The sequence below is a fragment of the Lissotriton vulgaris genome, chromosome 4_1 (assembly GCF_964263255.1).
Source record: "Lissotriton vulgaris chromosome 4_1, aLisVul1.2, whole genome shotgun sequence".
Lineage (NCBI taxonomy): Eukaryota > Metazoa > Chordata > Amphibia > Caudata > Salamandridae > Lissotriton > Lissotriton vulgaris.
In genome coordinates, this window is record NC_141691.1 from 2,127,875,788 (window position 1) to 2,127,891,211 (window position 15,424).

Here is a 15,424-nt window from a genome sequence, read left to right on the forward strand (position 1 = left end):
TGAAAGTCAGGGATGCAAAGGCCTCCATCTAGCATATCGCAGCTAATTTTCAATGGTAGATATGGGGAGAAAGCACACCTGCCCAGCCTCGACGAAGCTCGCAATTTTTTGGGCTGATTAATGTGTTACTGAATTTGAGCTTCAACTCGGTCACCTGCTTTATTTATATCTGTAAGTGCTTCCTGTTAAAGGTTTACATTTTGTGACAGGAGCATCGTGCCAGAATGAATCCTGCCCTGCATATTTCCCCAAGAAGTGGCCACCGATTTGTGTGATACCTCTACTCAACTGGAGTACTTTCTACTTGCTAATCAGTGCTACCTCATTGGGTAAATGTATAGTACTTTTCAAAGACTGCAGCTGGTCCCTTGATTGAGCAGGCCATCAAAAAAAAAAAATCTGAATTTGCAAATTGTTCGGCAATTTTGCGAGATTTGTGGATCGCAAAATTGCCGAAAATCTAAAACTTTTGTGAGCAGAATGGATTTTTGGCCTATGCTTATCGCTTAACAGCAGGAGAACAGTGTCTTGATTGGTTGAGAGAGTTGTCTGTGGGCTTCGAGCTCAGAAGACGTGCTGCAGAACAACAAGGACGTGCTTCAGAACATCACGTGTAAGGTAAGGGATTTTCTTTATGTGTATATTTATAATAAAATGCATATTATTGTGTATATTTGTATGTGTATTTGTTATGTTTATATTTTTGCACCCCTCCAATGGGATTTGCCACCAATTGCCCACGAGTGGTCCCGGTCCAGCCGGTAGCTCTAAACACCATTATTGCCTGAGTTAGATGCATGTTAAACTTATGGACAAACCTACAAACAGGTCTGTACTAAAATCAGAGACAAGTTGCACTAAGGTGTGTGTGCAACAGATTTGTGTGGTAATGTGTGGGCAGTTGTACCTCAAGTCTCATGCTACTGTCATATGAAGGGATCGTGTGTTTAGTGGCTAGGAACCCCCCTCGAGCCGCTGCACCTACAGTATCTCACCTGATATCATATTCCGGGATGGTGCCCATCCGCTGTTCTTTCTTCAGTGCACAGAAAGGCCAAAATAACAGGTTAGGAGGTACGAAGCACTTTTTAAAGTAGCCATGGTGAATAGGATGCCACCCCCTTTCTGACCTTTAGATTGGTCTCTCTAGACATGGAGAGTTTGTAATATATCTCTTCTGTGTAATAAGTCTCACTTGTTACATATGTTTGTGCAAACTGTACCTGGCAGGGAGGGAACTAAAGATTAATATTCAATGATACATAACAACATATAGATGTACCTCTGAAGGCTGTTGGGTCCAAAACACGACTCTCTGCACAGATAAAAGAGAAACATAACAAGATATTATTTTTTACATTGTTCCTTGGTTACATGCAGGTAATATAAACATTAATCAGCCGTATTCTTATGGTCTCCTGCACCACAGACCTTCTAGGGAGGCTTCCAGTGAGGAATTACCGTATTTACCACCCTATCCACCCAAGATCAAAAGGAAAAATAAGCTTCCAGTGGTGTAATGAAACCATAGGGCCCCCTGCAAGGTCCTGTGAGGGCCCACACATACAAAAACTCGGTCACCCGTCTGTGCTCCATGGATCTAAGGAAGCATTACTAAATATACCATGTTTGCCTCCCACGTCTACCTCTCATAACTTCAACAATCAAAAGCAACATGCAACTAAGTTATTTATTAATTCCTTAGAGATGTCCTTCATACTAAGGGGCTTATCTGTGACAGGCTAACACCACCTTTTTCTGACGCTCCTGTGACTCAGGCCTCTCAATCATATCTATGAGGCGATGCACAGATTCTTCATGGTTTGCGTGGCCTCATAGATATGGAGTAAGACGAAGCAGAGCCGGCCTCTCAATCATATCTATGAGGCGATGCAAAGATTCTGCATGGTTTACGAGGCCTCATGGATATGGAGTAAGACGAAGCAGAGCCGGCCTCTCACTCATATCTATGAGGCGATGCAAAGATTCTGCATGGTTTACGAGGCCTCATAGATATGGAGTAAGACGAAGCAGAGCCGGCCTCTCACTCATATCTATGAGGCGATGCAAAGATTCTGCAGGGTTTACGTGGCCTCATAGATATGGAGTAAGACGAAGCAGAGCCGGCCTCTCAATCATATCTATGACGCGATGCAAAGATTCTGCAGGGTTTACGAGGCCTCATAGATATGGAGTAAGACGAAGCAGAGCCGGCCTCTGAATCATATCTATGAGGCGATGCAAAGATTCTGCAGGGTTTACGAGGCCTCATAGATATGGAGTAAGACGAAGCAGAGCCGGCCTCTCAATCATATCTATGAGGCGATGCAAAGATTCTGCATGGTTTACGAGGCCTCATGGATATGGAGTAAGACGAAGCAGAGCCGGCCTCTCAATCATATCTATGGTGCGATGCAAAGATTCTTCATGGTTTGCGTGGCCTCATAGATATGGAGTAAGACGAAGCAGAGCCGGCCTCTCAATCATATCTATGAGGCGATGCAAAGATTCTGCATGGTTTACGTGGCCTCATGGATATGGAGTAAGACGAAGCAGACCCGGCCTCTCAATCATATCTATGAGGCGATGCAAAGATTCTGCAGGGTGTACGTGGCCTCATAGATATGGAGTAAGACGAAGCAGAGCCGGCCTCTCAATCATATCTATGACGCGATGCAAAGATTCTGCAGGGTTTACGAGGCCTCATAGATATGGAGTAAGACGAAGCAGAGCCGGCCTCTCAATCATATCTATGAGGCGATGCAAAGATTCTGCATGGTTTACGAGGCCTCATGGATATGGAGTAAGACGAAGCAGAGCCGGCCTCTCAATCATATCTATGGTGCGATGCAAAGATTCTTCATGGTTTGCGAGGCCTCATGGATATGGAGTAAGACGAAGCAGAGCCGGCCTCTCAATCATATGTATGAGGCGATGCAAAGATTCTGCATGGTTTACGTGGCCTCATAGATATGGAGTAAGACGAAGCAGAGCCGGCCTCTCAATCATATCTATGGTGCGATGCAAAGATTCTTCATGGTTTGCGAGGCCTCATGGATATGGAGTAAGACGAAGCAGAGCCGGCCTCTCAATCATATGTATGAGGCGATGCAAAGATTCTGCATGGTTTACGAGGCCTCATGGATATGGAGTAAGACGAAGCAGAGCCGGCCTCTCAATCATATCTATGGTGCGATGCAAAGATTCTTCATGGTTTGCGAGGCCTCATGGATATGGAGTAAGACGAAGCAGAGCCGGCCTCTCAATCATATCTATGGTGCGATGCAAAGATTCTTCATGGTTTGCGAGGCCTCATAGATATGGAGTAAGACGAAGCAGAGCCGGCCTCTCAATCATATCTATGAGGCGATGCAAAGATTCTGCATGGTTTACGAGGCCTCATGGATATGGAGTAAGACGAAGCAGAGCCGGCCTCTCAATCATATCTATGGTGCGATGCAAAGATTCTGCATGGTTTACGAGGCCTCATGGATATGGAGTAAGACGAAGCAGAGCCGGCCTCTCAATCATATGTATGAGGCGATGCAAGGATTCTGCAGGGTTTACGCGGCCTCATAGATATGGAGTAAGACGAAGCAGAGCCGGCCTCTCAATCATATCTATGAGGCGATGCAAAGATTCTGCAGGGTTAACGTGGCCTCATAGATATGGAGTAAGACGAAGCAGAGCAGGCCTCTCAAACATATCTATGGTGCGATGCAAAGATTCTGCATGGTTTACGAGGCCTCATGGATATGGAGTAAGACGAAGCAGACCCGGCCTCTCAATCATATCTGTGAGTCGATGCAAAGACTCTGCAGGGTTTACGTGGCCTCATAGATATGGAGTAAGACGAAGCAGAGCAGGCCTCTCAATCATATCTATGAGGCGATGCAAAGATTCTGCATGGTTTACGTGGCCTCATGGATATGGAGTAAGACGAAGCAGACCCGGCCTCTCAATCATATCTGTGAGTCGATGCAAAGACTCTGCAGGGTTTACGCGGCCTCATAGATATGGAGTAAGACGAAGCAGAGCCGGCCTCTCAATCATATCTACGAGGCGATGCAAAGATTCTGCATGGTTTACTTGGCCTCATAGATATGGAGTAAGACGAAGCAGAGCCGGCCTCTCAATCATATCTATGAGGCGATGCAAAGATTCTGCAGGGTGTACGTGGCCTCATAGATATGGAGTAAGACAAAGCAGAGCCGGCCTCTCGATCATATCTATGAGGCGATGCAAAGATTCTGCATGGTTTACGTGGCCTCATAGATATGGAGTAAGACTAAGCAGTGCCGGCCACTACCCTGCCTTACTCTGAACCAAGGAGGCCTTCCATGGCCGTCACAGTGGGTTTCCCCACGCAGCACCCATGGATTTTGACGCTGCTCCAGATTTACTTAATCGTGTAAACCGGGGGCAGCACCAACATCATACTCCTCCCCAGAGCCGGTGTAACAAGGAGAAATATGTTCATTTCTCATTGTTGTTTCCTTTTTCCAAGTGAAAGAGAAAAACACCTCTTGGGATTCTTTCTTGTGCACGGAGTTGCCCCTTCCTAGACCAAAACAACTCTGCCTGCAGCCAAGGGCCCCTTGCACCACACTGCAAGCCCGCCTACTTTGGCACTGTGGAGCAAATTGTGCAACAGCACAGGGGGAAAGTCCACAAATGCACAGCATTTCATAAATATGATGCATTCCTGCCCATTCACATTGGTGTAGGGCAGTGCAGCAAGAAGATACACACTGCCCTGTGCCAATTCCACATACATGAGGCCCTCAGTGGGAAAAAAATCCATCAGGTTTTATTAAAAGACCCCTCGCCAACAACCTAGTTGTTTGCAACAAGGGTGTGTGTCAAAAGCCTGCGCCTTACAAAGGGCAGTGTAAGGGGTTTTCCTCTACAAAAACAACTTGATTTCAACATCCTTGCACCATGGCAGTCATTGTGCACCAGCACTTCAAAAGAGGACAGAAATGAGCTGTATCTCAAAACTCTGAGCAGCTTCTGCAAGCTTCTCTCACACAGGGCATTGACACTATGAGCAGCACCCGTACAAGTCTTTCACTTAACAGACACTGGAGGAGGAGAAAGAGCACTGTAAACACCCCTCACAATAGGGATGCACCATGGGAAGCAGGCAGCAATGACACCCACCTTTCAAGAGAGGAGTAGTACAGGTGCTATCTTTAAGAGCCCCTCGCACCAAAGCAGGTGGGTGCCACAGCAGCAGAGTAACCTTAATTCTGTAAACAGGTGATCCATGTTCAGTGTTAAGGAATAAATGTGCACAGCTGCCAAAAGCAACAAGTCCAGTGTGATTCTCAGCCCGTCATGGATTATTATCCAAAAGCTTGAGTCCTATCCATGTAGGAAAACGCCCCTTCACAACATGGTCACCCTCACTGTTTGCCTGGTATTTGATGTGATTTTGACTGGAAGTGCACTGGGTCACTGCTAATAAGGTCCCCAATGCCATATCGTTTTCCCAAAACTGTACAGTTATTTTCCTCAATTGGCAAAACATATAGTACTCTCTGTAAGTCCCTAGTAAATAGTACCTCAGACCCCTAGGGCATGAGGTACTGAAGTAGGGTTTCTCAGCAAGGCAGCACAAATGGTGCCAAATTAAGGGACCAATCAACAAATGCACGCCAGACAACCATTTGCAAGCTGCGTGTTTTGGTACACACAAAAGTAAAACATAACATGACACACATCCCTGTGTGCCATGTCCCCCAACACTGCATTCAGTATTTGGAAATCACCCCTACAGCAGGCCTTACAATCCTAAGAAACACTGTTTTTATTACATTTGAGAGCATACATGCATGAGCAGATATGTCCCTCTGCTGTTCAGTTCCATTAATACCAATGCAAGTGATCAGGGAAGCCATTTTAGAATCTACCGGACACTGGTGAAAAGGAATTCCCCAACTTCACGATGGCTTCACTGACAATAGGGATGTTTGGTATCAAACATCTTGCATTAACAAACCCACTCTGATTCCAGTTTTGGAAGTACTAATACATGCACCCAGAGGGCACCTTAGAGGTGCCCCTGAACAACCACCAGCCCCCTGTGTTTTGTGGTTTCTGCCCCTAGAGACGAGTGACTGAGCCCCAAGCGTGAGTGCCTCTTCTCTCAGAAGTTCAAAAATAATGCTTGCTTGGGAAAGGCCATTTACACTGCCTAACACATGATGACCTGCTGATTAGCATTCCCAGACAGAAGCACTTCAAATAAGAAACTACTTATGAAATGTGAAATCTGGCCTGCTTCACCAGAGATGACGCCTCCCGCTGTTGTCTAGATTCCTTTGTCAACTGAACAGGTGGGAAAATTAGCTAGTCTTGCAAACCCCCAGGATGGTACATTTGGCCATCTTTGTGTTGGTAAACTTAGGAACTCTAGGACACGGTTATGCCTACTTCCCACAAGAAGTGGTCATATAGGGGGCATAGTTGCCCCAATGGTCAGTAGCCCATTAACTACTACCTTACACTCCCCTAACACCCCTACATTCAGTATTCAGGAGCCCCTGGCACCAGATAATCATATCCTGCTGACTTGAAAGAAGATGGGAGTTAATCGTTGCAAAGAGCAAGAACTGGAGATCCAACAACTGACTTGGTGACAACCGTACTGGCCTGCCTGCTGACTTGGAGAACTGTGTCAAAAGACAACTTGTCCTGCAGCTGCTGTGTCTACAAAACCTGGGAGACCTCCCTGTACTTCATCCAGGAACCAAGACCTCATATGAAGCAGAGAACACTCCCTGCATCCTGCAGGCATCTAGAAAGAACTGAGAGGACTCAGAGATCGCAAGAACCCTACGCCAAAGGACACCACTGCGCCAATTGCTCCAAGCCAGAGTTGAAACGTCCAAAGGGGTCAGTGTGGTCTGCCAACCCTCGTAAAACAGAGTTCACTGTGGTTCTTTCACCCCTCGTGAACTCTCCCATGTAAGTCACTATACTGTACCTGAATGCCGTACTTGTACTTCCTCCCAGTGGATGACATTGCATCTTCTGGAAATTGCACTGTGTCAACTTTTTGATTACAAAAGAATATCTATTGAAAAATGTACTTACCTCATTATACTGATTCCTGTGCCTAAACACATATAAATACACCTGTTATTTTTATAAATTGATGTGGTTATCCTTATTGAGTTGCATGAATAATTTATTGACTATTGTGTGTATTTGCATATGTCGTACACTCCTCCCTGTTCAGCTTAAGGCTGTTTGACACATTAACCCCCTAGAAGACCACCTTGGAATTGCTCGAGCAAGCCTCCTCCACTCCTAAGAGAACTTCTGGACTCTGCACGATATATCTCATTTCGCACCTTAGATTTCAATTCATCACTTTTACGGAGATTCCTTGTGATGGAACGTCCACCCTGCATACATTAAACATGTAGGTGTAAAAACGGGCGTGGCCTCGGACCACCTCTCTGCAAGGCAGCCCTGAGGCGCTTACCGGAGGTACCTGGTGGGATAGTTGGCCCCCAGGGACCCTCAGGATTGAAGGGGAATGAATCCCCCAACTTAAAACGCTCCACAGCGCACTTTTGCACACTTGTTAAATAGGTCACACTCCCTCCCTTCGCCACTGTGCAAATGCGCCCCCTTGTGCATTGTAAATTGGGGGATTAAATCCCCTTGAGTCCTGAGGGTCCCTGGGGTCCAACCAGCCCACCAGCTACCTCCAGTCAGCCCCACAGAACTGCTTTCCAGAGTGGTGTAAAAAGGGTTATGGCCTCAGACCACCTCTCTGCAAGGCAGCCCTGTGGCACTTACTGGAGGCACCTGGTGGGCTAGTTGACCCCCAGGGACCCTCAGGATTGAAGGGGAATTAATTTCCCAACTTAAAACGCGCCTCAGGGAGCGTTTGCTGAGTGTTGCTTGGGGGCAGGGCCTCCGCCGCAATGCCGTCTTTTTATTTATTAGAAGAGGGGCTTAATGGCCCCACTTCTTTTTCTTTTTTTGGGGCCCTGGAAGCCCCATGTCCCAGGGCCTGACCCCTTTTAAAAAAAAGCCAATTATGGCCCCGGGGACCCTATCCCCTGGGTCCTGGCCACCCTGTTTATTGATATTTTTTGTTGGAAAGGGGGCCACGTGGCGAACCTCCTCAGGCCAATTATGGCCCCGGGGACCCCATCGCACGTGGCTGGCCTGCCTTGTTTTAAAAAAAATATATTTTTGAAAGGGAAGGGGGGCCGCATGGCCCCCTTCCCAGGCCACTCATGGCCCCGGGAACCCCATCACCTGGCACCAGACATTGGTGATGGTGAAGAAAAAGTTACTTATTAGATTTTATTGTCAAGTACATATTGTTTGTTTTTGCCTATTTGTTGTAGCCCTGTTGAAGTCATCGGGTGAATGTTCCCCAAGACGAAACATGGTTCGGCTTTCTGGCTACATTATGTATGATTTTAATCCACGTATCAACAAGAATGACCATTCTTTGAAATCCTTATGATTGTGAAGAAAAAAGAAAGAAAAATAAAGGAATCCACTGTTTGAACTTTTGAAAATCAGATATACTCTTGAATTATCTTTTTTCTTTGACTTGATATACTCTAAAACAGAAAAATCTTTTTGGTGTTGTGCTCGGGTACAATAATTTGTTTATTGCTTATTCACTGTGTTTAACACAGAGGATTATTTGGAACGTGGGTGGCCGTTGCTTTTTTGTTCCCTGGAGTAATCTGTTATGGGATCTGTTTCTAATGTATTGTCTTTGCGTAAGGTATAACCTAGCCACGCTTCGCAGTTCATTGATATTTTGGGTTTTGCTGCATGCCAACTGCACTATCTGGGTATAATCTTTTGAATAATGAGTTCTAGACTTGATCGTGAGAAGGTCACAGAGGAACTACCTGTGAATAGAGCAGTGACTCAGGGAGCCCCAAGGATTAATGAGGGCCCTAAAGCTAACTTTGTCTGATTGGAATGACTTAGAATATTTGAAATCTCAAAATGGTGGGATGGCGCAACCCTCAAACAATATATTAAACTGAATAGGGCGCCGCGGGGGTTGCGAGCACAAATATTCCCCACATATGACGACTAAGAAGCGGATTTACTTCTGGCTTGGGAAAAAGAACTAAATGATAATAGCCTTAGATTGATAGATATTCTACTAGAGAATGCAGATCGCCAAGTGACCAAAACAGCTATGGAAGTAGATACACTTGAAAAGGAAATTAGTGATCTTAACATGGCTGAACCTACAAAGAAGATTTTTACTATCCTAGAGGAGGATTTAGTGAAATATGAGGATAACTTAAAACAGCGGACTGCCCGCAAGCTAAGGTGGGATGAAATTGATTATGCTATTGGTAGGATATTTACCTTTGCGAAAAGATTTGATTATATTGTTAAGAAAGACCAACCCAGACCAGACAGTAAGATCTTAACACCAAGCTGTACAAGTGCTGGTTCATCCAGTAACTTATCTAGTAGTGGGGATGAAGGTACAAGTACTAGTACTCTTGCTGCATTACCTGATATAACATAGAGTCTCAGAATGGCAGAAAAAGCCTGGGAAAAGAGCATGGGAAAAGGCCTGGGAAAAGAGCCTGGGAAAAGGCCTGGGAAAAGAGCCAGGTCTTTAAAAGTTTGTGGAAAATCCCCAGTGAGGGTTGCCTGGATTGTTCAGGGGGAGAGAATTACAAAGTTTGGGGGCCAAGGTGGAAAAGGCTCTCCCCCCCACTTTGCCCTTTTAAATATGGGGACAGAGAGCAGATTTTCTAGAGGCCGAGCGGAGAGTTCTACTAGGAATGTAGGGGCTAACAAGGGACCTAATACCTTCAGAACCTGATCAAAAAACTGCCCTATGTGCCATGCAGATAAGCTTAAAAGAGATCCTGGCCTGTATTGGTAGCCAGTGAAGATCTTTCCTGGCCTGATATGCGATTCAAGCCTAGAAAGGTTCAAGACCATCCTGACTGCAGCATTTTGGACCATCTGGAGGCGATGGAGCTTATTAATGCCGCCATGGAGCGCATTACAGTAGTCAAGCCTGGAGGAGACTAGGGCGACAGATAGGGGCAATCTTTTTCAGCGTCCGGATGATGGCACAGCAGGTGGACACTGTTCTGTTGACCTGGATGTCAAAATTGAGGGCCGGATCTATAAGTACGCCAAAATTCCTGGCTGAGTGGGTCAGGTGGGGACAATCCCCCAAGGAGGAGGGCCACCAATCCCCAGACCACATATCTTGACCTCCTCCAAAAATCAAGACCTCTGTCTTTTCTCCATTTGATTTTAGATAGTTATGTACCATCCATTGCGAGACTGCCTCCATGCAAGCTCGGAACTTGAGGGCAAAATCTTTTGTTGACTGAGTAGTGGAAACAATAATCTGGGTATCGTCAGCGTATGACAATACCTGGTAGCCAAAAGATCGTACCACTTTGGCAAGTGGGGTTACATAGATGTTAAATAAAAGCGGTGTCAGGGCAGTGCCCTGTGGAACCCCACATTGTACAGACTGAGAGGGGGACATAAAGTTTTTCTCTGATGGAGGAAGGAGGATAGAAGATTTAGGGCACTGCCTCCCACCCCTATCCCCTTCAGCCTGTCAACCAGGATTGAAGGGGACAGGGTATCGAAGGCTGCCGTAAGAACGAGCGGCACCAACAGCGTGGTCTGTCCCCTGTCGACCTCAGATCGAATGTTATTGACCACAACTGTGAGGACAGTGTTGTAAATAAAACAGCGATAGTATTAAGCATTCGCTGAAGACATGCTATCATGTCTTTGTTTTAGTTTTCCAGCTTGTACTTTAAATACGCCAGACTCCATTTTGTTTTATGGCGTCCATCTTGTGTGCCATACATTGCCATGTGGTCGCCACGAGGCGAGTCCTACCTCACTGATTGTCACACTTGGAGTTTGCCCAGCAACAGGCTATAAATAGTTCCTTGTGCGTCTAGCGCATGCTCAGTAGGAGTCACATCTGTCTCTGATTAGCGTAGATTGGAATATGCATTTTGGCGGGTCTCAAGAACTGTTAACTCCACCCATGTATCGATCATGTTCAAGAAATGTCCATATATGGTTGTAAATCATGTTTTGAGCTGTAACCGCCTACTTATGAGCCCCTTTGTTACATTCTTCATCACCATGTATCTTATGTCATCTGTATCTGCCTGTGTGACATCATACAGTTCTAGAGATGCCTCCCTGGACACCTTGTGTATTTTCCAATTACATTCTGGATTCTGAAGGTGGCTAAGTAGAAGTGAGCCAGTTGCATCTGGACCTGGTTGGAGACTGTCTATCAATGCTGTGCTGGACATTAAATCTTATTTAACTTATCTGTTTCCTGGATTAAATTACAACAATTTTTGGCGACGAAGGGAAGAACCTAGCTACACTCCTGTCATTTGCCAACACAGGTACGGAATGTTTCAAGTATTTTCAAATTTTTATGTGCTTTTGATTGCACCTGCGGCAGTTTATAAAATAGCATTACTCATTGTGCATTGATAGAACCTGCGGCTGTTTTTAACTTCATTCTGTGGAATTTTGAAGTGTTTTCAACATTTTGTGACTACTTTGCGCATCCTGCTTGTGTTTTGCCGATTTTCACCGATATTATTTCCTGCTTCATCGAGGATAAACATCTTGGGCACTGTGAATATTTGGCTTTATTACGTTTATTGCCTTTATGCTATTTTTTAATTTTTGAGGAGAAATACTCTTCGGCGCTTTTACCTACCGTTGCAAACCGCATTGTTTGGATTTGTTTACCGCGATCCGGAGCACGATCCCCTCACGCTTCTTTTCTGGAACGTGGTAAATCAGCTGTTTGTTTACAAGCGCACGAACTGACCGTCATCAAGAGGGCATGTTCTGATCGTCTCCACGTCAGCCACGTCGACGTGCAACGTCATCGGCAGCCATTTTGGTTTCCGTGGAAACCATAAACACTTGCAACACCCATAACTTTCTTCTCAAGCCGTTTTTGGACTTCGACGACGATTCCTTAATGCATTCTACAGCGGTTTTCATTTTAATGAGCCCATTCATCAAGTACTGTTCAAACTGTTTTATTTAGATAAAGTTATATAAGGTTATAGTTTTAACCCATTTTCATAACAAATTTGAGAGTAATTCACAGCAACAGGCACTCATTTAAGTATTATTTATTTATTTATTCATTGTCTCACATGTCATAGTTCTGTTTGTGTATTTTACCTTTAAGTTTAGTTAACATGCAGTTTGACCCCCCGGCAAAATTCTTACAATCCAAAGGTGATCCCCCCATGCCTTGGGCAAGATGGAAAGAGGAATTTATCACATATATGAAAGCTATAGACTGTGAGCGCATGGGGGCAGAAAGAAAGAAGAGTATTTTTTTACATTGCTTGGGTTCGGAAGGTCAAGTTATTTTCAGGTCCCTACCCCAGATCACTACACAAAGTGATGGTGGTGGGGATAACATTAATGTATATAATGAAGCGTTATTACGAATGGAAAAAAGGTTTAAACCTGTTACGAGCATTGCTTTACATAGATTCAAGTTTTATACTAGGTCACAGAAGGATGATGAAAGTTTTGATGACTTTCTTACAGGGTTAAGATCATTATCGTTACACTGCAATTTCGGACTCTTAACAGATGAAATGATTAGAGATTAAATAATTGTTCACGTTAGGAATAAAAAAATCCAAGAAAGGTTATGGGTGCTAGGAAACCCTAATTTAACTGAAGCTACAGCAGAGGCAAAAGCTTTAGAAGAATCTGAAAAATGGATGGAACTGGTTAAAGATAATTCTACTAAAAATAAAAACACTGATGAGGAGGTATGTTTGGTTAAGCAAAAGGTGGATAGTCAAAGCCAGCAACAATCCTCTCGGTTTCAACACAATTACAGAGGAGGTTTTAATGTAAACATGTATGGAAATGTTCAAAATCCATCACGGAATATGACGGTTTATTTTAGATGTGGAAATAGATCTCATCTAGCGTCATATCCGGGGTGTCCTGCAATCAATAAAGAATGTTGGAACTGTGGAAGAATGGGACATTTCACTAGTGTATGTAAGGATATGAGGCGCAATATCACACCTGCTAAGGGAGCTGTATCTTATATTTCTGACAATGAAGTTATGTTATCTAATTCAAGAGGCAATACAGAAAATGTTGACAAGGGTTTTGTTGTTTATATTATGGATGTTGTCCCAGATCAAATTAAGAAATCACCAAATAGTGATTTTAAGATAAGTGGAGTGGACATAGTCTTGATGGTTGATTTAGGATCTACTTGGACGATTATGACTCAGCAATATTTTTTGGAGAAATTAGACAAACAGTTATGTCTCGAGAACTTAATATCTCCTGACATTATGGCAGTTAGTTTTGAAGGAAACCAAATTGAAGTAGATGGTTGTTTTGAGGTAAACATTCATTTTAAATACAGATGTGCTATCAATAAGCTATATAGTGCAAAGAGAGGAGTTAATGTACTAGGTTGGCGTGACCAGTATAAGTTAGGGATTGTTTTGAATCCAAGGGCAAAGGAACCTGTGACCTTATGTGATGACACGTTGTATAATCAAGTTGCTACTACTAGTAACAATGATGTGGTTAATGACAAGGAGAAGGTATTGATAAACAGTTTCAAGAATGTATTTTGTGACAGGTTGGGAAAACTAAGGAATTTTTCCCATAAAATTGTTTTAAAGGAGAATGCCTGCCACACCCATCAAGCAAAAAATTAGAGGTGTACCAATAAGTGTAAGACAGGAACTGAAGGATATGTTAAAAGAACTTTTGGATGAGGGTATCATTGAAACAATTGAATCGGCTGAGTGTGTTTTGCCCATAGTTTTAGTCCGCAAACCGGATCAAAAATTGAGGGTGTGTGTAGATTTAAGAGCCCTCAATTCTAGCATTATCATAGATTGTCATCCTCTACCAAATATCAATGAGGTTGTATCAATGTTTGAGGGAGCTAACATTTTTTCAACATTAGACTTACGTTCTGCATACCACCAAATAGAATTGAAGGAGGAGTCGAAGAAATTAACAGCATTCATCACACCGTTTGGTCTTTATCAATATACAAGGATGCCATTTGGTTTGGCATCAGCGGCCTCGGTTTTTCAAAGGGTCATGTTTTTGATTTTTAGGGATTTGGATGAATATGTAAAATGTTTCCAAGATGATATTCTGATCTTTTCAAGGAATGAAACTGAACATGTGGGCCATTTAAATGAAGTTTGTAAGAGATTAAAGAGTCATGGTCTTACCTTAAAGGCACACAAATGTAAACTTTTCAAAAGTACAGTTGAATATTTGGGCCACACATTGTCTGGTAATGGTATTGTTCCAAAGAAAACCAATGTGGATGCCATTGTCAAGGCTCCAGCTCCGACGAACAAGGATCAATTGTTATCCTTTACTGGTATGTGTGAGTACTATAGTAAATTTGTGGAGAGTTTTGCGACAAAAATGGAACCTTTGAGAAGACTATTAAGACAAAATATCAAATATGTTTGGTCAAGTGAGCAACAAGAAGCCTTTGACTGTATTAAAAAAGATATTATTAATGCACCCACATTGAAACCATTTAGGATGAAAAAGAAGTGCATAATAACGGTGGATGCCAGTTTATATGGGTTAGGCGGTGTTTTGTCACAAAGGGAAGGTAAAGAAGAATGGAATGTTGCATTTGCCTCACGCACACTGAATGAATGTGAACGGAAGTATGCGGCAATCGAGAGAGAATTACTTGCCTGTGTGTGGGCGGTTGAACATTTTAGGCTATATGTTTGGGGATGTAGGTTTGTTTTGATGACAGATCATAAACCCTTAGTCAATATATTATCTACAAGTGGTGGTTGGAACTCTACGGCTAGAATTGCAAGGTTATCCTCAAGGCTGCAGGAACATAATTTTAGCACAGAATATGTTCCAGGGAAAAGGAATGTCACTGCTGATTTTCTGTCTCGCTTGCCATGTGAACAAGATAAGGTTGATGTGGTTGAAGGGAAATAATTTGTTGTAACAATAGATGATATAATGGGTGACCAGTTTCAGGATATTACAGAGGAGAAATGGAATAGTTGTGTCAGAGTAGATGATAGGTGGGATTTCCTTAAAAAATATGTAATGGAAGGATGGCCTGAGAAAAATGAAATTAAAGAGGAGTTGTTAACGTTTGCAAGAGTAGCGGATGAGTTGGAATGGGAGGACGGTTTCCTATTCAAGTCAGGGAAGTGTGTTCCACCACAGGGCATACAAGAGTGTATTCTTAAGTTGGCTCACAAGACGCACCCTGGCATATCTTCCATGAAAAGATTGATCAGAAGATTTTTTTGGTGGCCTGGGATGGACGCTTTCATAGATAGGGTTGTAAGAGAATGTGAAGAGTGTGTGTCAAGTGAGAAAA

General features: G+C 43.7%; 1 protein-coding gene across 1 annotated transcript in view; it reads right to left on the reverse strand.

The window, feature by feature from the left end:
- LOC147725202 (uncharacterized) overlaps window positions 1-15,424 on the reverse strand; it is a 128,281-nt gene that overhangs the window by 3,594 nt on the left and 109,263 nt on the right. Inside the window, exon 4 of the mRNA XM_086918199.1 lies at window positions 1,283-1,315. Within this exon, the coding sequence (XP_086774325.1) occupies window positions 1,283-1,315 (33 nt within the window). The remainder of the gene's footprint in view (window positions 1-1,282; window positions 1,316-15,424) is intronic.